General features: G+C 49.6%; 1 protein-coding gene across 2 annotated transcripts in view; it reads left to right on the top strand.

Moving 5' to 3' along the window:
• Positions 1-17,046, top strand: part of LOC129713505 (creatine kinase U-type, mitochondrial-like) — a 32,837-nt gene extending 15,791 nt beyond the window's left edge. For both annotated transcript variants that reach the window (XM_055662574.1, XM_055662575.1), the window contains exons 4-10: positions 2,605-2,700; positions 5,665-5,886; positions 6,601-6,686; positions 7,691-7,814; positions 14,947-15,081; positions 16,302-16,427; positions 16,805-17,046. In XM_055662574.1, the coding sequence (XP_055518549.1) occupies positions 2,605-2,700; positions 5,665-5,886; positions 6,601-6,686; positions 7,691-7,814; positions 14,947-15,081; positions 16,302-16,427; positions 16,805-16,921 (906 nt within the window). In that variant the 3' untranslated portion in view covers positions 16,922-17,046. The remainder of the gene's footprint in view (positions 1-2,604; positions 2,701-5,664; positions 5,887-6,600; positions 6,687-7,690; positions 7,815-14,946; positions 15,082-16,301; positions 16,428-16,804) is intronic.
• The last annotated feature ends 1,279 nt before the right edge of the window (positions 17,047-18,325 follow it).

Raw genomic sequence — 18,325 nt, forward strand, 5'->3', positions numbered from 1 at the left:
TTCCACGCTGTAAGATTTTATGACTCTCCGACTTTACTAATGGGATTGAGAGGGAAAGATAGATCAGCCATGATTGAATGGTGGAGTAGACTTGATGGGCCAAATGGCCTCAGTCTGCTTCTATCATTTATGAACATGAACAAGTGGACTCACTTAATGATAGATTTATGTTTGCCCAACGCTCCACATCAGCTTGGGACATCCCAAAGTATCTCACTTAGATGGAGTGGACTCGATGGGCTGAATGGCCTAATTCTACTCACAAAGTATCTCACAATCAATGAGGCCCCACATGATCACTGCTGTAATGAACTTAGTAATAAAAACACCAAGAGGGGATGCAGACCAGAGATGTTCTTGAGCTGTATCTGCCATTTAATAATATCGCATCTAGTCCAATCTTGTCCTCAGCACCATGTTCCCACTCTGTCCCCATACTCCTACACCTCCTTGTTCTCTCTGCACTGAATGATTCCACATCCATAGCGTTCCTGGCTGGAGAATTCCAAAGATTCTCATCCGTCCAAGTGAAGGAATTCCTCGTCATTTCTATCAGATGCGAGTCGCACCTTATTCTAACACAGTGAACTCTAGTTCTAAATACTCCAGCTGGGAGAAACATTCTCTCTGCATCTCCCACAGTCTTTCCACTTCAGACCGTTCAGCCTCTCATTCTTTTACGGTCCACTAGCGGGTGTCAAGGGTTATGGGGAGAAGGCAGGAAAATGGGATCAGGAGGCAGAGATCAGCCATGATTGAATGGTGGAGTGGATGGGCCGAATGGCCTAATTCTACTCATATGGCTTGTCAACTTGTGAGTGTATGTCAAACATGACCAACCACTTTTTGTATGAAAGTGTCTTCATCGCAGGGAGTGCATCCCCCCTGCAGAGCCTCCAAAGAACAACTTAGTTTAATTTAGAGATACAGGGTGGTTCACCAAATCCACACTGACCCCATATACTAGGTTGATCCGACACGCTAGGGGCAATTTACAGAAACCTATTAACCTACAAACCTGCATGGAATATGGGAGGAAACCGGAGCACCCGGAGTCACAGCAAACTCCATACAGACAGCACCCATAGTCAGGTTCAAGCCCAGGTCTCTAGTATTGTAAGGCAGCAACTCTACCACTGTTTCCTAACGCTGTCTAGTTTAATGATGCAGTGAATGTTTCCTTAAGGGCCTGTCCCATGATGCGAGTTTACCCAAGAGCTCTCCCGAGTTAAAAAAAAAATCAAACTCGTGGTCAATAGACAATAGACAATAGACAATAAGTGCAGGAGTAGGCCATTCGGCCCTTCGAGCCAGCACCGCCATTCAATGTGATCATGGCTGATCATCCCCAATCAGTATCCCGTTCCTGCCTTCTCCCCATATCCCCTGACTCCGCTATCTTTAAGAGCCCTATCTAGCTATCTCTTGAAAGTATCCAGAAATCCTGCCTCCACCACCAATTCTCTCCTGAGGCAGAGAATTCCACAGACTCACAACTCTCTGAGAGAAAAAGTGTTTCCTCGTCTCCGTTCTAAATGGCTTACCTCTTATTCTTAAACTGTGTGTGGCCCCTTGGTTCTGGACTCTCCCAACATTGGGAACATGTTTTCTGCCTCTAGCGTATCCAAACGCTTAACAATCTTATATGTTTCAATGAGATACCCTCTCATCCTTCTAAACTCCAGAGTGTACAAGCCCAGCTGCTTCATTCTCTCAGCATATGACAGTCCCGCCATCCCGGGAATTAACCTGGTGGTGCCTCATCACGAGTATTTTTTTACTCTTGGAAATTTTTCACACTGTTGAGAAAACCTCCGCGTTTCCCGAGTACCTGCCGTTAGCGTTACGAGCCACTACGAGACGTCCACGAGCTCCGACGTACCCGCTACGTACATTCTACGTACTTACCACAAGTTTGATTTTTTTTTAACTCGGGAGAGCTCTTGGGTGAAGTCTGGGATGTAATGTTAAAATTGTACAAGGCATTGGTGAGACCAAATCTGGAGTATGGTGTACAATTTTGGTCGCCCAATTATAGGAAGGATGTCAACAAAATAGAGAGAGTACAGAGGAGATTTACTAGAATGTTGCCTGGGTTTCAACAACTAAGTTACAGAGAAAGGTTGAATAAGTTAGGTCTTTATTCTCTGGAGCGCAGAAGGTTAAGGGGGGACTTGATAGAGGTCTTTAAAATGATGAGAGGGATAGACAGAGTTGATGTGGACCAGCTTTTCCCTTTGAGAATAGGGAAGATTCAAACAAGAGGACATGACTTCAGAATTAAGGGACAGAAGTTTAGGGGTAACATGAGGGGGAATTTCTTTACTCAGAGAGTGGTAGCGGTGTGGAATGAGCTTCCAGTGGAAGTGGTGGAGGGAGGTTCGTTGGTATCATTTAAAAATAAATTGGATAGGCATATGGATGAGAAGGGAATGGAGGGTTATGGTATGAGTGCAGGCAGGTGGGACTAAGGGAAAAAAAGTTGTTCGGCACGGACTTGTAGGGCCGAGATGGCCTGTTTCCGTGCTGGAATTGTTATATGGTTATATGTTTATGTCGCATCGTGGGACAGGGCCATTAACTCTGTCTTCTCCACTGATCCAGGTCTTTGCAGACATTTTTGACCCTGTCATTATCGAAAGGCACAATGGATACGACCCAAGGACCATGAGACACCCAACGGACTTGGACGCAAGCAAAGTGAGTATAAATATGAATTACTGGAAGATATTATTGTTAACTTGGGGTTTCGAAGGTACAAAATTGGTTCAAGGAGCTTATAGGGACACAATCAAACAAAATGTCACACTGTGCTAACTTGCAATGTCAATATCAATAACATAAAGCTTGACCAAAGAGGTTGGTTTTACATTTGGGCAAGCAGGAAAGTGAAGGAATGTGTTTAGTTTAGAGATACAGTGCAGAAACAGTCCCTTCGGCCCGACCGAGCTAGCACCAACCAGCGATTCCTGCACACTTTCACTATCCCACCCACGAGGGAACAATTGACAATTTTTTTTTTTACCTCAACCAATTAACCTACAAACCTGTAAACCTTCGGAATGTGGGAGGAAACCTGAGCACCCAGAGAGGTCGCGGGGAGAACATACAAATTCCGTACGGACAGCACTCGTAGTCAGGATCGAACCTGTCTCTGGCGCTGTAAAGCCCCTGTACCACTTAGGAAACCTGAACGGAAACCTCTGGAGACTTTGCGCCCCACCCAAGGTTTCCGTGCGGTTCCCGGAGGTTGCAGGTGGTTGCCGGAGGTTGCAGGTAGTGGAAGCAGGTAGGGAGACTGACAAAAACCTCCGGGAACCGCACGGAAACCTTGGGTGGGGCGCAAAGTCTCCAGAGGTTTCCGTTCAGGTTTCCTAAGTGGGACAGGGGCATACAGCAGTAACTTTGCCTGTGCACCACCTCTTTCTTTACACGTGAAGTTGCAATTAAGGGACAGGGAGGGGGAGGGGTTGTTGAGGGCGACCTCCCGGGAGTCCATAAGTTGGGGGTTGGGAGGGGGGTGTAGATTTCATGTTGCAGAATTGCTTACAATGGATACAACAATAATTGTCAATGAACTTTCGTCAGGAGATCGAACAGGGGACGAGAGGCAAAGTGTTCACTTACAGTGAAGGGTCCATGGGATGGAGGTGGTGAGATTCAATGGGAGAGTCTGTCTATGAAAGGGGTGTGTCCTTGAAATGTGGAATGAGATTGAGTGGGTGGAGAATGGAACTTGTTTTCCATAGATAGCATCTGTCTATTACACGCACCGCTGCTCTCTTCTCCATTTCCATTTAAACTCCACAATTTCAGATAACCAGCCTTTCCAGTTTGTGGCTGGAATGAGCAAAACACTGCTGGAGGAACTCAGTGGAAGAATAAACAAGATACAAGATACAAGATAAATTTAATTGTCACGTGTGCCAGATGGCACAGTGAAATGAATTCCCATACAGCCATACAATAAAAATAAACAGGACTCAACACACTATAGAATTCAACACAAAACATCCCCACACAGCAGAATCAAAGTTTCCCACTGTGAGGGAAGGCACCAAAGTCAGTCTTCTTCCTCCACTGTTCCCCGTGGTCAGGGCCTCCCCCTGCCCTCCGCAGTTGCAGCTACGGGCGGCCCGATGTCCAGGACCGCTCGCCAGGATGATACCAGTCCGACGTCGGGGCTGCGGGACGTCCATTTCAGTCCAAAACAGACGATGTTTCAGGTTGGGATTCTTCTTCAGATTCCCCTCCTTCTTCAAAGAACCATTTTCTTGAGTCTGAAGGATTCCCGATCCATAAGGTCATCAGTCCATTTCCTCCGCAGATGCAGAGTTCCTCCAGCACTTTGTGTTTTGATTGAGATTCCAGCGTCTGCAGTTCCTTGTGCTTACCTTTTACGGTTCCACTGCAAGATCTCCGCAAAGTACACACCGACTTTGAAGGCTTGTTTAAGAAGGGACTGCAGATGCTGGAAAAATCGAAGGTAGACAAAAATGCTGGAGAAACTCAGCGGGTGAGGCAGCATCTATGATGCTGCCTCACCCGCTGAGTTTCTCCAGCATTTTTGTCTACCTACTTTGAACACGTTCTCCTCTCTCCATCTCCCATCTCCCACTCCTGATTCCTACCATGTCCTGACCCAGGTTGCATATATTTCCTCAGTCTGAACAAGGGTCCCGAACCGAAACGTCACATTATCATTTTCCTTTTAGATGCTGCCTGACCCACACTTAGTTCCTCCAGCACTTTGTGTTTTGCTCAAGATTTGAGGTCAGTTCGTTGGCTATATTTAAGAGGGAGTTTGATGTGGCTAAAGGGATCGGGGTGTGTGGAGAGAAAGCCGGGGACAGGATACTGAGTTGGATGATCAGCCATGATCATATTGACTGGCGGTGCAGGCTCGAAGGGCCGAATGGCCCACTCCCGTACCTATTTTCTATGTTTCTATGTTTCAACATCTGCAGTCTCTTGTGTCTTCACCTTGTGTCTGCGGTGACCAGTTCTGATGATTCCTAGCTTATCTATAAGATAGAGCATGGAGATGGGGTCCTTTGGCCCATCAAGTCCATGCCGACCATCGATCACCTGTTCCCATAGCTCCACTTTCTCATCCACTCCGTACACACTAGGGGTAATTTACCGAGGGCAATAAAACCACAAACCTAGTTTGACGATCTATATTGGTGAGACCAAGCGGAGGCTGGGCGATCGTTTGGCCGAACACCTCCGCTCGGTCCGCATTAACCAACCTGACCTCCCAGTGGCTCAGCACCTCAACTCCCCCTCCCCCATTCCATATCCGACCTCTCTGTCCTGGGTCTCCTCCATGGCCAGAGCGAGCAACACCGGAAATTGGAGGGAGCAGCACCTCATATTCCGCTTGGGGAGTCTGCATCCTGGGGGCATGAACATTGAATTCTCCCAATTTTGTTAGTCCTTGCTGTCTCCTCCCCTTCCTCAGCCCTCGGGCTCCTCCTTTTTCCTTTCTTCTCCCTGCCTTCCCCCATCAGTCTGAAGAAGGGTTTCGGACCGAAACGTTGCCTATTTCCTTCGCTCCATAGATGCTGCTGCACCCGCTGAGTTTCTCCAGCATTTTTGTGTACAACCTATTTTGACTTCTATTTTGACCTATGTTCTGTATTTTCTGTTTCCTAATTGCAGATCAGGAACGGGCAGTTTGACGAGAAGTACGTCCTGTCTTCCCGGGTGCGGACAGGCCGCAGTATCCGTGGGCTGAGCATGCCCCCTGCCTGCACCCGTGCCGAGAGGAGGGAGGTGGAGAGGGTGACTGTGGATGCCCTGGCTGGGCTGAAGGGCGACCTGGCAGGAAGATACTACAGCCTGTCCAACATGACTGACAAGGAGCAGCAGCAACTCATTGATGTAAGGCGTGGATCCAATGTCTCATCTTCAGCAAGGGAGAGAACACTGTCCCGGGGCAGGGCCAGCAGGAGCTACACAGACAGTTCAGAGGGCTCAGGTTGTGATGGGGACAGATTTCTCTTGCAGTTGTGGGACTGTGTCACATTGCTTGGGCAATGGACAATAGACAATAGACGATAGGTGCAGGAGTAGGCCATTCGGCCCTTCGATGTGATCCTGGCTGATCATCCCCAATCAGTACCCCGTTCCTGCCTTCTCTTCATATCCCCCGACTCATTTCATCACCGGAGTCATTTCACGGTTAGGCAGAGGGAGGTCCACACTATGTCTGACCCTCGCCATCGCAGCCATGGTGTGTGTGGTGGGACAGTGTAGAAGTGGCTCCACTCTATACGCGGTCCACACTGCTCCCTATCCTGGGTACTTGCTGAGGCAGTGTAGAGGGAGACCTACTGCACGTCTAGACGGTGCTCTCCCTAGTCTGGGAGAACACGAGTCTAGTGAGCTATCACTCTTCACCCAAAACATCACCCCCGTTCCTTCTCTCCAGAGATGCTGCCTGTCCCGCTGAGTTACTCCAGCACTTTGTGTCTACCTTCGGTGTAAACCAGCATCTGCAGTTCCTTCCTACTCATGGGTTGCTACACAATGCTGGTTTTGTTACGATGATATCTCGCTCCTGGTGTAATAACCATGGACTTTTCCACCCTTTAGGATCATTTCTTGTTCGACAAGCCGGTGTCCCCTTTGCTGACCTCTGCCGGGATGGCGAGAGATTGGCCTGATGCCCGTGGGATCTGGTAAGTCCATCCATCCGCCTGTCCTGCCCACCTCTGCCAGTTATGGTCAACCAAGACCCTTGGAAAACCTGTTCCGATTTCCCTCTCTTTCTCCAGATGACCACCCTCTTGCTTCTTCTTGTCTCCGCCCATCTCCATCTCCACCTCCCAGCTTTCTTCTCTCCCCACCCTTCCTTCCCTGGTCCTAACTCTCCCCCCCACTGGCCTGATGGCCATCTCCTGACTTGCCACCTTGCAACCAGCAGCCAAGATGCTCAACCACTCCGGACTCCCTCTTGCCCTTGGTAAACCCAATGACATTTGTACCATTCGTGCGATCAGGCAGGGTCCGTTTCGGGGGAATGGAAGGGGGATGTAGGGGAGGTGGGTGTTAATGGGGAGGTGGACGACAGATGGCGCAATGGGCGAAGTGTTCGGCTGGCAACCGGAAGGTAGCCGGTTCGAATCCCGCTTGGAGTGCATACTGTCGTTGTGTCCTTGGGGCAAGACACTTCACCCACCTTTGCCTGTGTGTGAATGTAATGTAATTATGTGAAGCACTTTGGGGTCAATGCAAGTTGACTAAAAATGTGCTATATAAATAAGATTATTATTATAATGGAGGGAGGGATAGGGTTCAGCAGAGGGCAGATTGAAGCCTGTAAATCTAAATTCATATCATTCACACGGAGGGTGATGGATATATGGAACGAGCTGTTAGAGGAGATAGAGGGAGACCAGGCATTATAACAACATACACGGCATTTGGATAGATACATGGATAAGGAAAAGTTTAGAGGGATATGGGCCAGATCCAGGTAGGTGGGACTAGCGTAGATGGGTCGGCATGGGCAAGTTGGGCCGAAGGGCCTGTTTCCGTGCTGTATGACTCTATTTGGACTTGGTAATGAAACCACACACGGGATGGAGCAGATAATGGAGGGGTGGATATTTCTGGCTGTGGATACAGCTGACGCGAGGCCTCTGTTTACTGTGAACGTTGCCCGGCTCCCTCTCACTCACAGGCACAACAACGACAAGACATTCCTAATCTGGGTCAACGAGGAGGACCACACTCGAGTCATCTCCATGGAGAAGGGGGGCAACATGAAGAGGGTGTTTGAGACGTTCTGCCGAGGTCTCAAAGAGGTGGGTGAGATTCTGTGTAATAACCAGAGCAAAGGAACTGGCCTGGTGCAGTGGTGGAGGCCATTGGGCCCATCATGCTAATGTTAGTTCTCAGGTGGAGTCATCCATTCAGTCCCACTCCCAAGCACTGGTAACATTAACCCTTAAAGTATTGATACCATATGGACGTCGCTGGCATTTATAGCCCATCTTAAATTGCCCTTGAGCACGTCACGTCCTTGGACCACTGCCCGCTATGGGATGAAAGTGTTCCCTAATAATGCCCCTGTCCCACTTAGGAAACCTGAACGGAGACTTTGCATCCCACCCAAGGTTTCCGTGCGGTTCCCGGAGGTTGCAGGTGGTTGCCGGAGGTTGCAGGTAGTGGAAGCAGGTAGGGAGACTGAGAAAAACCTCCGGGAACCGCACGGAAACCTTGGGTGGGGCGCAAAGTCTCCAGAGGTTTCCGTTCAGGTTTCCTAAGTGGGACAGGGGCATTACAGTTGCCAGGAATGGTGAAAGATTTAGACTTGATAATGAAGGAACAGTTAGATAATTCAGAGATGCAAGGAGCTGCAGATGCCGGAATCTTGATCAAAATACAAAGGCCTGGAGGAACTCTGGATGTCCGGAAAATGGACGCGATCTTTCTGGTTGGATTGGTGACCGGTGGTTGGTTCTAGACTCGGGCCAAAGGGCCTGTTTCCATGCCGTATCTTTCACTCAACCAGTCATGTTGAGGTTCAGTTGAGGTTCTGGCCAATATAGCCATCAATATCCTGGAGGTCCGGGAACTTGGGGATGGTGCCATCATGTCCCTAGTTGGAGATGGCATTGCCTGGCACTTGCGAAGGACAATTGTCAACCTTTTACCTGCAGATGAAATGTGTCCTGGTCTTAATTCAACTCGACAAAGTTTTGATTGATTGAGAAACATAGAAACATAGAAAATAGGTGCAGGAGTAGGCCATTCGGCCCTTCGAGCCTGCACCGCCATTCAATATGATCATGGCTGATCATCCAACTCAGTATCCTATACCTGCCTTCTCTCCATACCCCCTGATCCCTTTAGCCACAAGGGCCACATCTAACTCCCTCTTAAATATAGCCAATGAACTGGCCTCAACTACCTTCTGTGGCAGAGAATTTCACCACTCTCTGTGTGAAAAATGTTTTTCTCATCTCGGTCCTAAAAGATTTCCCCCTTATCCTTAAATTGTGACCCCTTGTCCTGGACTTCCCCAACATCAGGAACAATCTTCCTGCATCTAGCCTGTCCAATCCCTTAAGAATTTTGTAAGTTTCTATAAGATCCCCCCTCAATCTTCTAAATTCTAGCGAGTACAAGCCGAGTCTATCCAGTCTTTCTTCACATGAAAGTCCTGACATCCCAGGAATCAGTCTGGCGAACCTTCTCTGTACTCCCTCTATGGTTCAGAGGGATATGGGCCAAATGTGGGCAGGTGGGACTAGTGTAGATGGGGCATCCCGGTCGGCATGGGTAAGTTGGGCCGAAGGGCCTGTTTCCGTGCTGTATGACTCTATTTGGATTTGATAATGAATAACTTACTTAGGTAAAGATTTAGACACCCAGAGAAACAAGATTTAAAAAACAGTTAAAGCCGTATAAAGTGCAAATAGGTCTGTGTTGGGTCGATGTGCGACGTGACCATCCGAGGGAGACTTTTCAGGGGGGGGGCAGTCAGCAGTACCTGTTCAGAGCAGCTATAGCTCTGGGGATGAAGCTGTTCCTAAGTCTGGAGGTGCGGGCGTAGTAACTGGCCTTGTAACTGCCTCCACCGCTCTCTGCCTCAGGTTCTCTGGATGCTTTCAAGAGAGAGCTAGCTAGGGCTCTTAAAAATAGCGGAGTCAGGGAATATGGAGAGAAGGCAGAAACGGGGTACTGATTGGGGATGATCAGCCATGATCACATTATATGGCGGTGCTGGCTCGAAGGGCCGAATGGCCTACTCCTGCACCTATTGTCTAGTGTCTATTGTCTGATGAATGGTAGAAGTTCGAACAGACTATTGCAAGGGTGTTTCAACTTTGAAACAGTCCCTTCAGCCCACCAAGTAACGATCACTTTCTTCTATGCTATCCCACTCTCATATCTAATCCCTACACACTAGAAAAATTTACAGAGGCCAATTGACATGTTCATCATTTATAGGAGCAGAATTAGGCCATTCGGCCCATCGCATCTATTCCGCCATTCAATCATGGCTGATCTACTATCCCGTCTCAACCCCATTCTGCTTCCGTCACCCTGGGACCAATCAAGAACCTGTCAATCTCTGCTGTAAAAATACCCAATGACTTGGCCTCCACAGGCATCTGTGGCAATGCATTCCACAGATTCACCACCCTCTGGCCAAAGACATACCTCCTCCTCTCCTTTCTAAAGGTGCACCGTACAAGCCTGCTCGTCTTTGGGATGTGGGAGGAAACCGGAGCACCCGGAGGAAACCCACGTGGTCACAGGAAGAGTGTAGAAGGTCCAGTGAGGTCAGGTCTCTGGTGCTGTGAGGTGGCAGCTGTGTCTCTGTGTCTCTCGCAGCCAAAGAATCGAGTTCCCAAAGGAATTTACTCCTTTGTTTTAAAGTGGCGGTTGGATTCCACGTCTAGGAGCTCAACAACTCGTGGTGTAAAAATAACTCTTTCTCTCCCCACTGGTTCCTTTGTCAATCACAGCTTTTGAAACCTGCGTTGCTCTGGTTACCAGTTCTCCTGTCCCGGCAAACACAGCCTCTGCCTCACCTCGTGACTGTGGGCTTTATGTTTCGATCCTGTGTGTGGTTCCTTTTGTTCTATTATATTCACTTCGCCCAACCCCCCACCTCGACAACCTACCCGGCAACCCGGGCATTACGGTGGGGTAGCGGTCGAGTTGCTGCCTCACAGCGCTAGAGACACGGGTTCGATCCTAGGGGTCACAGCTTAAGGATAAAGGGGAAATCCTTTAAAACCGAGATGAGAAGAACATTTTTCACACAGAGAGTGGTGAATCTCTGGAACTCTCTGCCACAGAAGGTAGTTGAGGCCAGTTCATTGGCTATATTTAAGAGGGAGTTAGATGTGGCCCTTGTGGCTAAGGGGTTCAGGGGGTATGGAGAGAAGGCAGGTACGGGATACTGAGTTGGATGATCAGCCATGATCATACTGAATGGCGGTGCAGGCTCGAAGGGCCGAATGGCCTACTCCTGCACCTAATTTCTATGTTTCTATGTTTCTAACTGCGGTTGCTGTCTGTACGGAGTTTGTACGTTCTCCCCGTGGCCTGCGTGGGTTTTCTCCAGGTGATCCGGTTTCCCCCCACACTCCAAAGACATAGAAACATAGAAACATAGAAAATAGGTGCAGGAGGAGGCCATTCGGCCCTTCGAGCCAGCACCGCCATTCATTGTGATCATGACGTACAAGTTTGTAGGTTAATTGGCTTGGTGTGTGTGTGTGTGCGTGCGTGCGTGTGCGTGTGTGTGTGCGTGCGTGTGCGTGTGTGTGCGCGTGCGTGCGTGCGTGTGCGTGTGTGTGTGTGTATATCTGTGTGTGTGTGCGTGTGCGTGTGCGTGTGCGTGTGTGCGTGCGTGCGTGTGAAGGGGCGTGTGCGGAGATCGCTGGTCGGCGCGGACTCAGTGGGCTGAAGGGCCTGTTTCTGCGCTGTATCTCTACGGTAAAACCTAATTAAACAAATAAAAAACAAGCCAAGCTCCCACATCCTCTTCTTTGTAAGAGAATCTACCCTTGGTCTTGCCCGTCTTGCCCTTGAATGCAATCTCCCCCCCCCCCCCCCCCCCTTCCCCCTTCCTCATCGAGCATCAGAATTGTTACTTTACCCATTTGATCTCAACAACCAAGCCAGCACCGTACTCCACAAAGTACGGGAGGAACACACCAGGTCAGGCACCATCTATGGAGAACATGGAGAGGTTTGGGGTCGGGTTCCCCCTTCAGGCATCAAATGGGAGCATCACGGTGGCACAGTGGGCAGAGCCGCAGCCTCAGAGTGCCAGAGACCCGGGTTCGATCCTGACCTCGGGTGCTGTCTGTGTGGAGTTTAAATGTTCTCATTGTGACTGCGTGGGTTTCCTCCGAGTGCTCCGGTTTCCTCCCACATCCTAAACCCTTGTGGGTTAACTGGCCTTCAGTGAACAGCCCCTGGTGTGTAGGGAGTGGATGAGAAATGATGAGCGGGTGATAGATGGTTGGCGTGGATCAGTGGGCTGAAGCCTCGACTGGACAGGGTGGGGGAGAGGGGGTGAGGCAGGGATGAGGGATCAGGAAATTGACCACTCCTGTGTACACAGGACCCTCCTCTGCAGTCTTTCTGCCCCACGAATGTGACTGGGAGGGAACCGCAGCCAGTGTGGGACTCCCTCAGCTGAGCGGGACTCTGCTCGGAGTAGACCCTGCCCCTCACATCAGCAGTTCCCCGAGCAGCCCGCACTCAATCTGGGCTCCTCGTTACACTGGGCTTCCCTTCACCCCATATCTGAAGCTCTGCAGAGCAGCACAGGGAACTCTGACTTGTTTCTGGAGTACCTGGAGTACCTGGAGTACTGGAGTACTGGAGTACCTGGAGTACCTGGAGTACTGGTACCTGTACCTCCAACACCACAATGAATAAAAGTGATGAGGGAGAGGAAACCAATGAATCTATATGTGACTTATCAATCCAATAATATCATGGGAACTCATTGGTAAGTACAGGTGTCTATTGGTGTAGGAAGGAACTGCAGATGCTGGTTGGAACCAAGATAGACGCAAAAATGCTGGAGTAACTCAGCGGGACAGGCGGCATCTCTGGAGAGAAGGAATAGGTGGTGTTTTGTGTCGAGTCTCTGCTTCAGAGTCTGAGTTACTCCAGCTTTTTGAGTCTCTCTGAACGGAATCTCTTGTCCAGCTCTGACTCAGACGTATATTGGATCTTTTTGGAAGTGCAATCCTGTCACCCATTCCTTCTATCCATAGGTGAACATTGATTGGGTGTCTGTGGATAATCTATACTGAGTATATAGGTGGAGGCAGGGTGGATTACAACATTATTAAGCCTTTTCCTGTGGTCTTGAGCGATTGGGGACCAGAGTAGAATGGGATAATGGCAGATGATAGCATCAAGTGGAGAGAGAGAATGGTGATGTCATGTTAGAAGGCCATTCGGCCCATCGTGTCTGTACCAGCGCTACAGAGGAATAATTTGACTGCCCATCCCATAGACCTTCCAATCAGCTGACTTCCAGCACCACTGTTGAATCCGTCTCCACTACCCGCCCAACACCACATTCCAACCCACACACTCACTGCAATTCAAACAAAGACACTCTTCATCTCGGTTTTTGCTTGCAATGCTTTGCCAACCACCCTCAGTCTCTGACCCCTGGTTCTGGATTCCCTCAGACAATGGGAACAGTTTCTATCGACTGTGCACCATTGAGAATATTAAACCCCTCCCGCTGATCTCCCTGCAACCGCCTTTGTTCACTGACCGACAATCCAGACTTTGTCAGTCTTACGTTGAGAATTAAAGCCTCTCGGCCCTGCAGTCGTCTCGTGAAATCCCACCTGCCAAACCCTTCCGTGTCCTCCTGAAATCCTCGTTCCCCTGTGTTTTTGAACATTCCAAATTCCCGGGGCGACAGGGAGACGCCAAGCGTCACGGCCCGACTACGACGCGACAACCTCTTTTCAGGCTGCCACCGAAAATGTCGCCCAAGTGGGACAGGCCCTTAAGGTGGACCATGACTCACTTGCTCATTCAGGTTCTGCCACTGTTTTAGTAGCCGGGTTCCTGCCAGGATTTTTTCACTTTCAAAAGCTGCCCTATCCCTTTTAATGCCACAACCATAAATAGACCCAGATCTCTGTGAGTGCATCCCATTTAAAATTGTGCCCTCGTGTTTATTCTCTCATTCCTCCTCCTAAAATGCAACATACAACATTAGAACAAAGAACAGTCCAGCACAGGATCAGGTTCTCCTTGGCTCCTGCCTAATAATGTTGTCATCAGTCTTGCCCCAATTTAGAAGTATATCGTCTGCGTATAATGAAATTTTATTATTTGAGTCCTTAGTATTATACCCCCGAATATTCGGATGAATTCTTATACTTTCAGCCAAGGGCTCTATCATAAGGGCAAAAGGGCCTTGCCCCAATTTTATACCTGCTCCCTCTCAGTACAGGGTGGCTGCAGATACCCATCCTAGGGACACCTGTACTTACAAATGAGTTCCCATAATATTACTGCATTGAATAATGTACACAGCATATGGACATATATGTTCATTCCTATGAACACCAATTAGTTTCCTCTCTCACCACTTTTAGTAATTGTTCTATCAGTTTCAGTTGAGGTTAGACATACAGCCCCTCGGTCCACCGAGTCCGCGCCGACCAGTGATCCCCGCTCACTAATGCCCCTGTCCCACTTAGGAAACCTGAACGGAAACCTCTGGAGACTTTGCGCCCCACCAAAGGTTTCTGTGCGGTTCCCAGAGGTTTTTGTCAGTCTCCCTACCTGTTTCCACTACCTGCAACCACCTGCAACCTCCGGCAACCACCTGCAACCTCCGGGAACCGCACGGAAAGGGGGAAGCAGACTCGATGGGCTGAATGGCCTAATTCTGTTCCTATATCTCAAAGTCTTAAAACCATCATATTAGTTGGATGCAATTTGCCTTCAAGAGATATATGCTGCCATTCCCTAACCTTGTAGGAAGGAACAGCAGATTCTGATTCGGGCTCTTAAAGATAGTGGAGTCAGGGGATATGGGAAGATGGCAGGAACGGGGTACTGATTGGGGATGATTATCCATGATCACATTGAAAGGCGATGCTGGCTCGAAGGACCGAATGGCCTACTCCTGCACCTATTGTCTATTGTCTATTTACACTGAAGATAGACACAAATTGCTGGAATAGCTCAGCGGGGACAGGCAGCATCTCTGGAGAGAAGGAATGGGTGGCGTTTCAGGTCGAGACCCTTCTTCAGACTCCTCTACAGTTTGAAGAAGGGACTCGACCCAAAACATCACCCATTCCTTCTCTCCAGAGATGCTGCCTGTCCCGCTGAGTTACTGCAGCATTTTTCACCAATGTCGTAAATGTCTGATGTTTGGATGGAAGTCGAGTTCTCATGTGGACCATGTTCCCCCAGGTGGAGAGACTGATCTCGGAGAAAGGCTGGGAGTTTATGTGGAACGAGCGGCTGGGCTACATCCTGTCCTGCCCGTCCAACCTGGGCACTGGACTGCGAGCTGGGGTGCACATGAAACTGCCCATGCTCAGCAAGGTACCGTAACCCCGAGAGGCACCGAGCCTCACCGCACTACGCGCAGAGCCCACCTCCGCACCCTAGACTGATACAAAGTGGTGGAGTAACTCAGCGGGTCAGGCAGCATCTCTGGAGAAAAATAAAAGGTGATGTTTTGGGTCGAGATCTTTCTTCAGACTGAGAGTCAGGGGAGAGGGAAACTAGAAGTATGAAAAGGTTCAGAACAAATTAGAGCTGGAACTGATGACCAAGGAAAGGTGGAGCCCACAATGGTCCATTGTTGGCTGTGGAAGAGTTGATAACAGAGGTATATCTGGATGCAAACAGTGGAACTAGCAGGATGACTAGGGTGGGGGAGGGACGGAGAGAGAGGGAATGCAAGGGTTACTTGAAATTGGAGAAATCAATATTCATACTGCTGGGTTGCAAGCTGCCTGCCTGGTGTTGAAACAGCTGACCCTAACAGCACTGACTCACATTTGCCCCTGTCCTGGGAGTGAATGACGACACACACGAGAGGAAGATTTACTTTGTGTGTCTCGCCCTAACTTATCAAATTGTGCGTCTGATTCTGACAGATGTCAAATGTTCATAGCCAAGAGAGACACGTCTGCAACTTGTATTATCCAGAGCCTGGGAGCATGTAATGGGTCAATGTGGAGGGAGATGTACTTTGAGTCTGTCTAGCCCGTGCTGTCAATGGGACAGGGTTAAGGGAGCTTCAGTCTGTATCTCCCAGTTCAGACCCAACCCAGACTCTAGGTTCCGACACCATATAACCATATAATATAACCATATAACAATTACAGCACGGAAACAGGCCATCTCGACCCTTCTAGTCCGTGCCGAACACATAATCTCCCCTAGTCCCATATACCTGCGCTCAGACCATAACCCTCCATTCCCTTCCCATCCATATAACTATCCAACTAGACACTTGCACATTCAGTCTGTATCTAACACATCCATGCCCTGGGTCTGTTCGGTGGGACAGTGTAGCTTCACTCTGTGTCTAACATGTGCAGTCAATGCCTTGACAATGTTTTTATGGGGTGGTGCAGGTGGAGCATCATCCTGTATCTACTCTCCACGTCCACTCTATCCAGGCCTTTCACTATTCTGTATGTTTCAATGAGGTCTACCCCCCGCTTCATTCTTCTAAACTCCAGTGAGTACCGGCCCAATACTGGCTGGAGCATGTAGACACTGGGTCAACTAAATGGGTTCCCTTGTTTCAGGATCCTCGCTTCGCCAAGATCCTGGAGAACCTGCGGCTGCAGAAACGCGGCACGGGGGGCGTGGACACGGCCGCTGTGGGAGGCGTGTTCGACATCTCCAACCTGGACCGGCTGGGCAAGTCCGAGGTAGGTCCACGGAGCTTTCATGGTGGGACGGGGTGGGATGGGGCTTTGGGTCGTGGTGGGGAGGGAGGGGGTTGTGTGGGGCATTGGGTATGGGGTGGGGTGGGGGAGGGGGTGGTAGGGGTGAGGCATAGGTGAGGTGGGGGGATGGGGAGGGAGGTGGTTGTGTGGGGCATTGGGTGTGGGATGGGATGGTTTGGGGGAGATAGGGGATGTGGTGGGGTAGGAAGTGAGTGGGGTGGGGGGTGTGTGGTAAGGGACGGTGGAGGGGTCAGTGACAGTGACAGTGATGGGGGGGGAGGGGTCAGTCTCCCACTGACCGCTGTGTTCTCCAGGGGTGCCGCGGGTTCTAACGGCAGGAGGTTTGCTGCCCCCTGCAGGTGGAGCTGGTCCAGGTGGTGGTGGATGGGGTGAACTACCTGACCGAGTGTGAGAAGAGACTGCAGAGGGGACAGGACATCAAGGTCCCTTCACCCCCGACCTCTGGCAGACGCTGAGCTCCATCTCCCGACTCCGTCCGTGTGCTTAACGTGTCGTTAACGTGTTACCGTGGCTTCCAGCTCTGTGTGAATGTTTCCCCAGCAGCAGATCCAATAAAGTCCCCGTGTTCCATCCACCATAACATGGCTGTTGGTGGTCAGTTTATTCTTCACCTGACCGGCTCACCCGATGACCACAACCGTGGACCAGTGACCATGGGGGGGGGGGTGGGTCAGACCCCTGTTCCATCACTAACTGGGTCACCAGACCAACCCTTGACCCACCTCTGATGTGGGTGCTACCAAGACTGGGGGGTGGAAAGAGCCCAGAGAAGATTTACGAGGACGTTGCCAGATCTCGAGGGTGTGAGCTACAGGGAGAGGTTGAGCAGGCTGGGTCTCTATTCCTTGGAGCGCAGGAGGATGAGGGGTCATCTTATCGAGGTGTATAAAATCATGAGAGGAATAGATCAGGTAGACACACAGAGTCTCTTGCACTGAATAGGGGAATCGAGAACCAGGTGGCAGAGGTTAAGGTGATGGGGGGGGGGGAGATTTAATAGGAACTTAACTTAGTGAGGGGTAACTTTATCCACTAAGAGGGTGGTGGGTGTATGGAGCGAGCTGCTGGAGGAGGTAGTTGAGGCAGGGACTATCACAATACAATATTTAGACATGTACGTGGATAGGACGGGTTTAGAGGGATATGGGCCAAACGCAGGCAGGAGAGACATGGGTAGATGGGACATGTAGGTCAGTGTGGGCAAGTTGAGCTGAAGGGCCTATTTCCATGCTGTGCTACTCAATGAGACTCTGAGACTTGTCTGATTCCCAATGAATCAAATGAACCCAATGAATAATAATAATAATAATAATAAATTTTATTTATGGGCGCCTTTCAAGAGTCTCAAGGACACCTTACAAAAATTTAGCAGGTAGAGGAAAAACATGTAAGGGGAATGAAATAAATAGTAGAGACATGACCAGTACACAAAGTAAAGACAGAATTCAATGCAAAACACAATAATAAGGCAATTAATGCACAGATGAAAAGGGAGGGGGACGTGGGGCTAAGGATAGGCAGAGGTGAAGAGATGGGTCTTGAGGCCATTCATAAAATAACCATATATAACCATATAACAATTACAGCACGGAAACAAGCCATCTTGGCCCTTCTAGTCCGTGCCGAACACTTGCTCTCACCTAGTCCCATCTACCTGCACTCAGACCATAACCCTCCTTTCCTTTCCCGTCCATATACCTATCCAATTTATTTTTAAATGATAAAATCGAACCTGCCTCCACCACTTCCACTGGAAGCTCATTCCACACAGCTACCACTCTCTGAGTAACAAAGTTCCCCCCTCATGTTACCCCTAAACTTTTCTCCCTTAATTCTCAAATCATGTCCTCTTGTTTGAA

This window comes from Leucoraja erinacea, chromosome 36 (assembly GCF_028641065.1).
Source record: "Leucoraja erinacea ecotype New England chromosome 36, Leri_hhj_1, whole genome shotgun sequence".
Lineage (NCBI taxonomy): Eukaryota > Metazoa > Chordata > Chondrichthyes > Rajiformes > Rajidae > Leucoraja > Leucoraja erinaceus.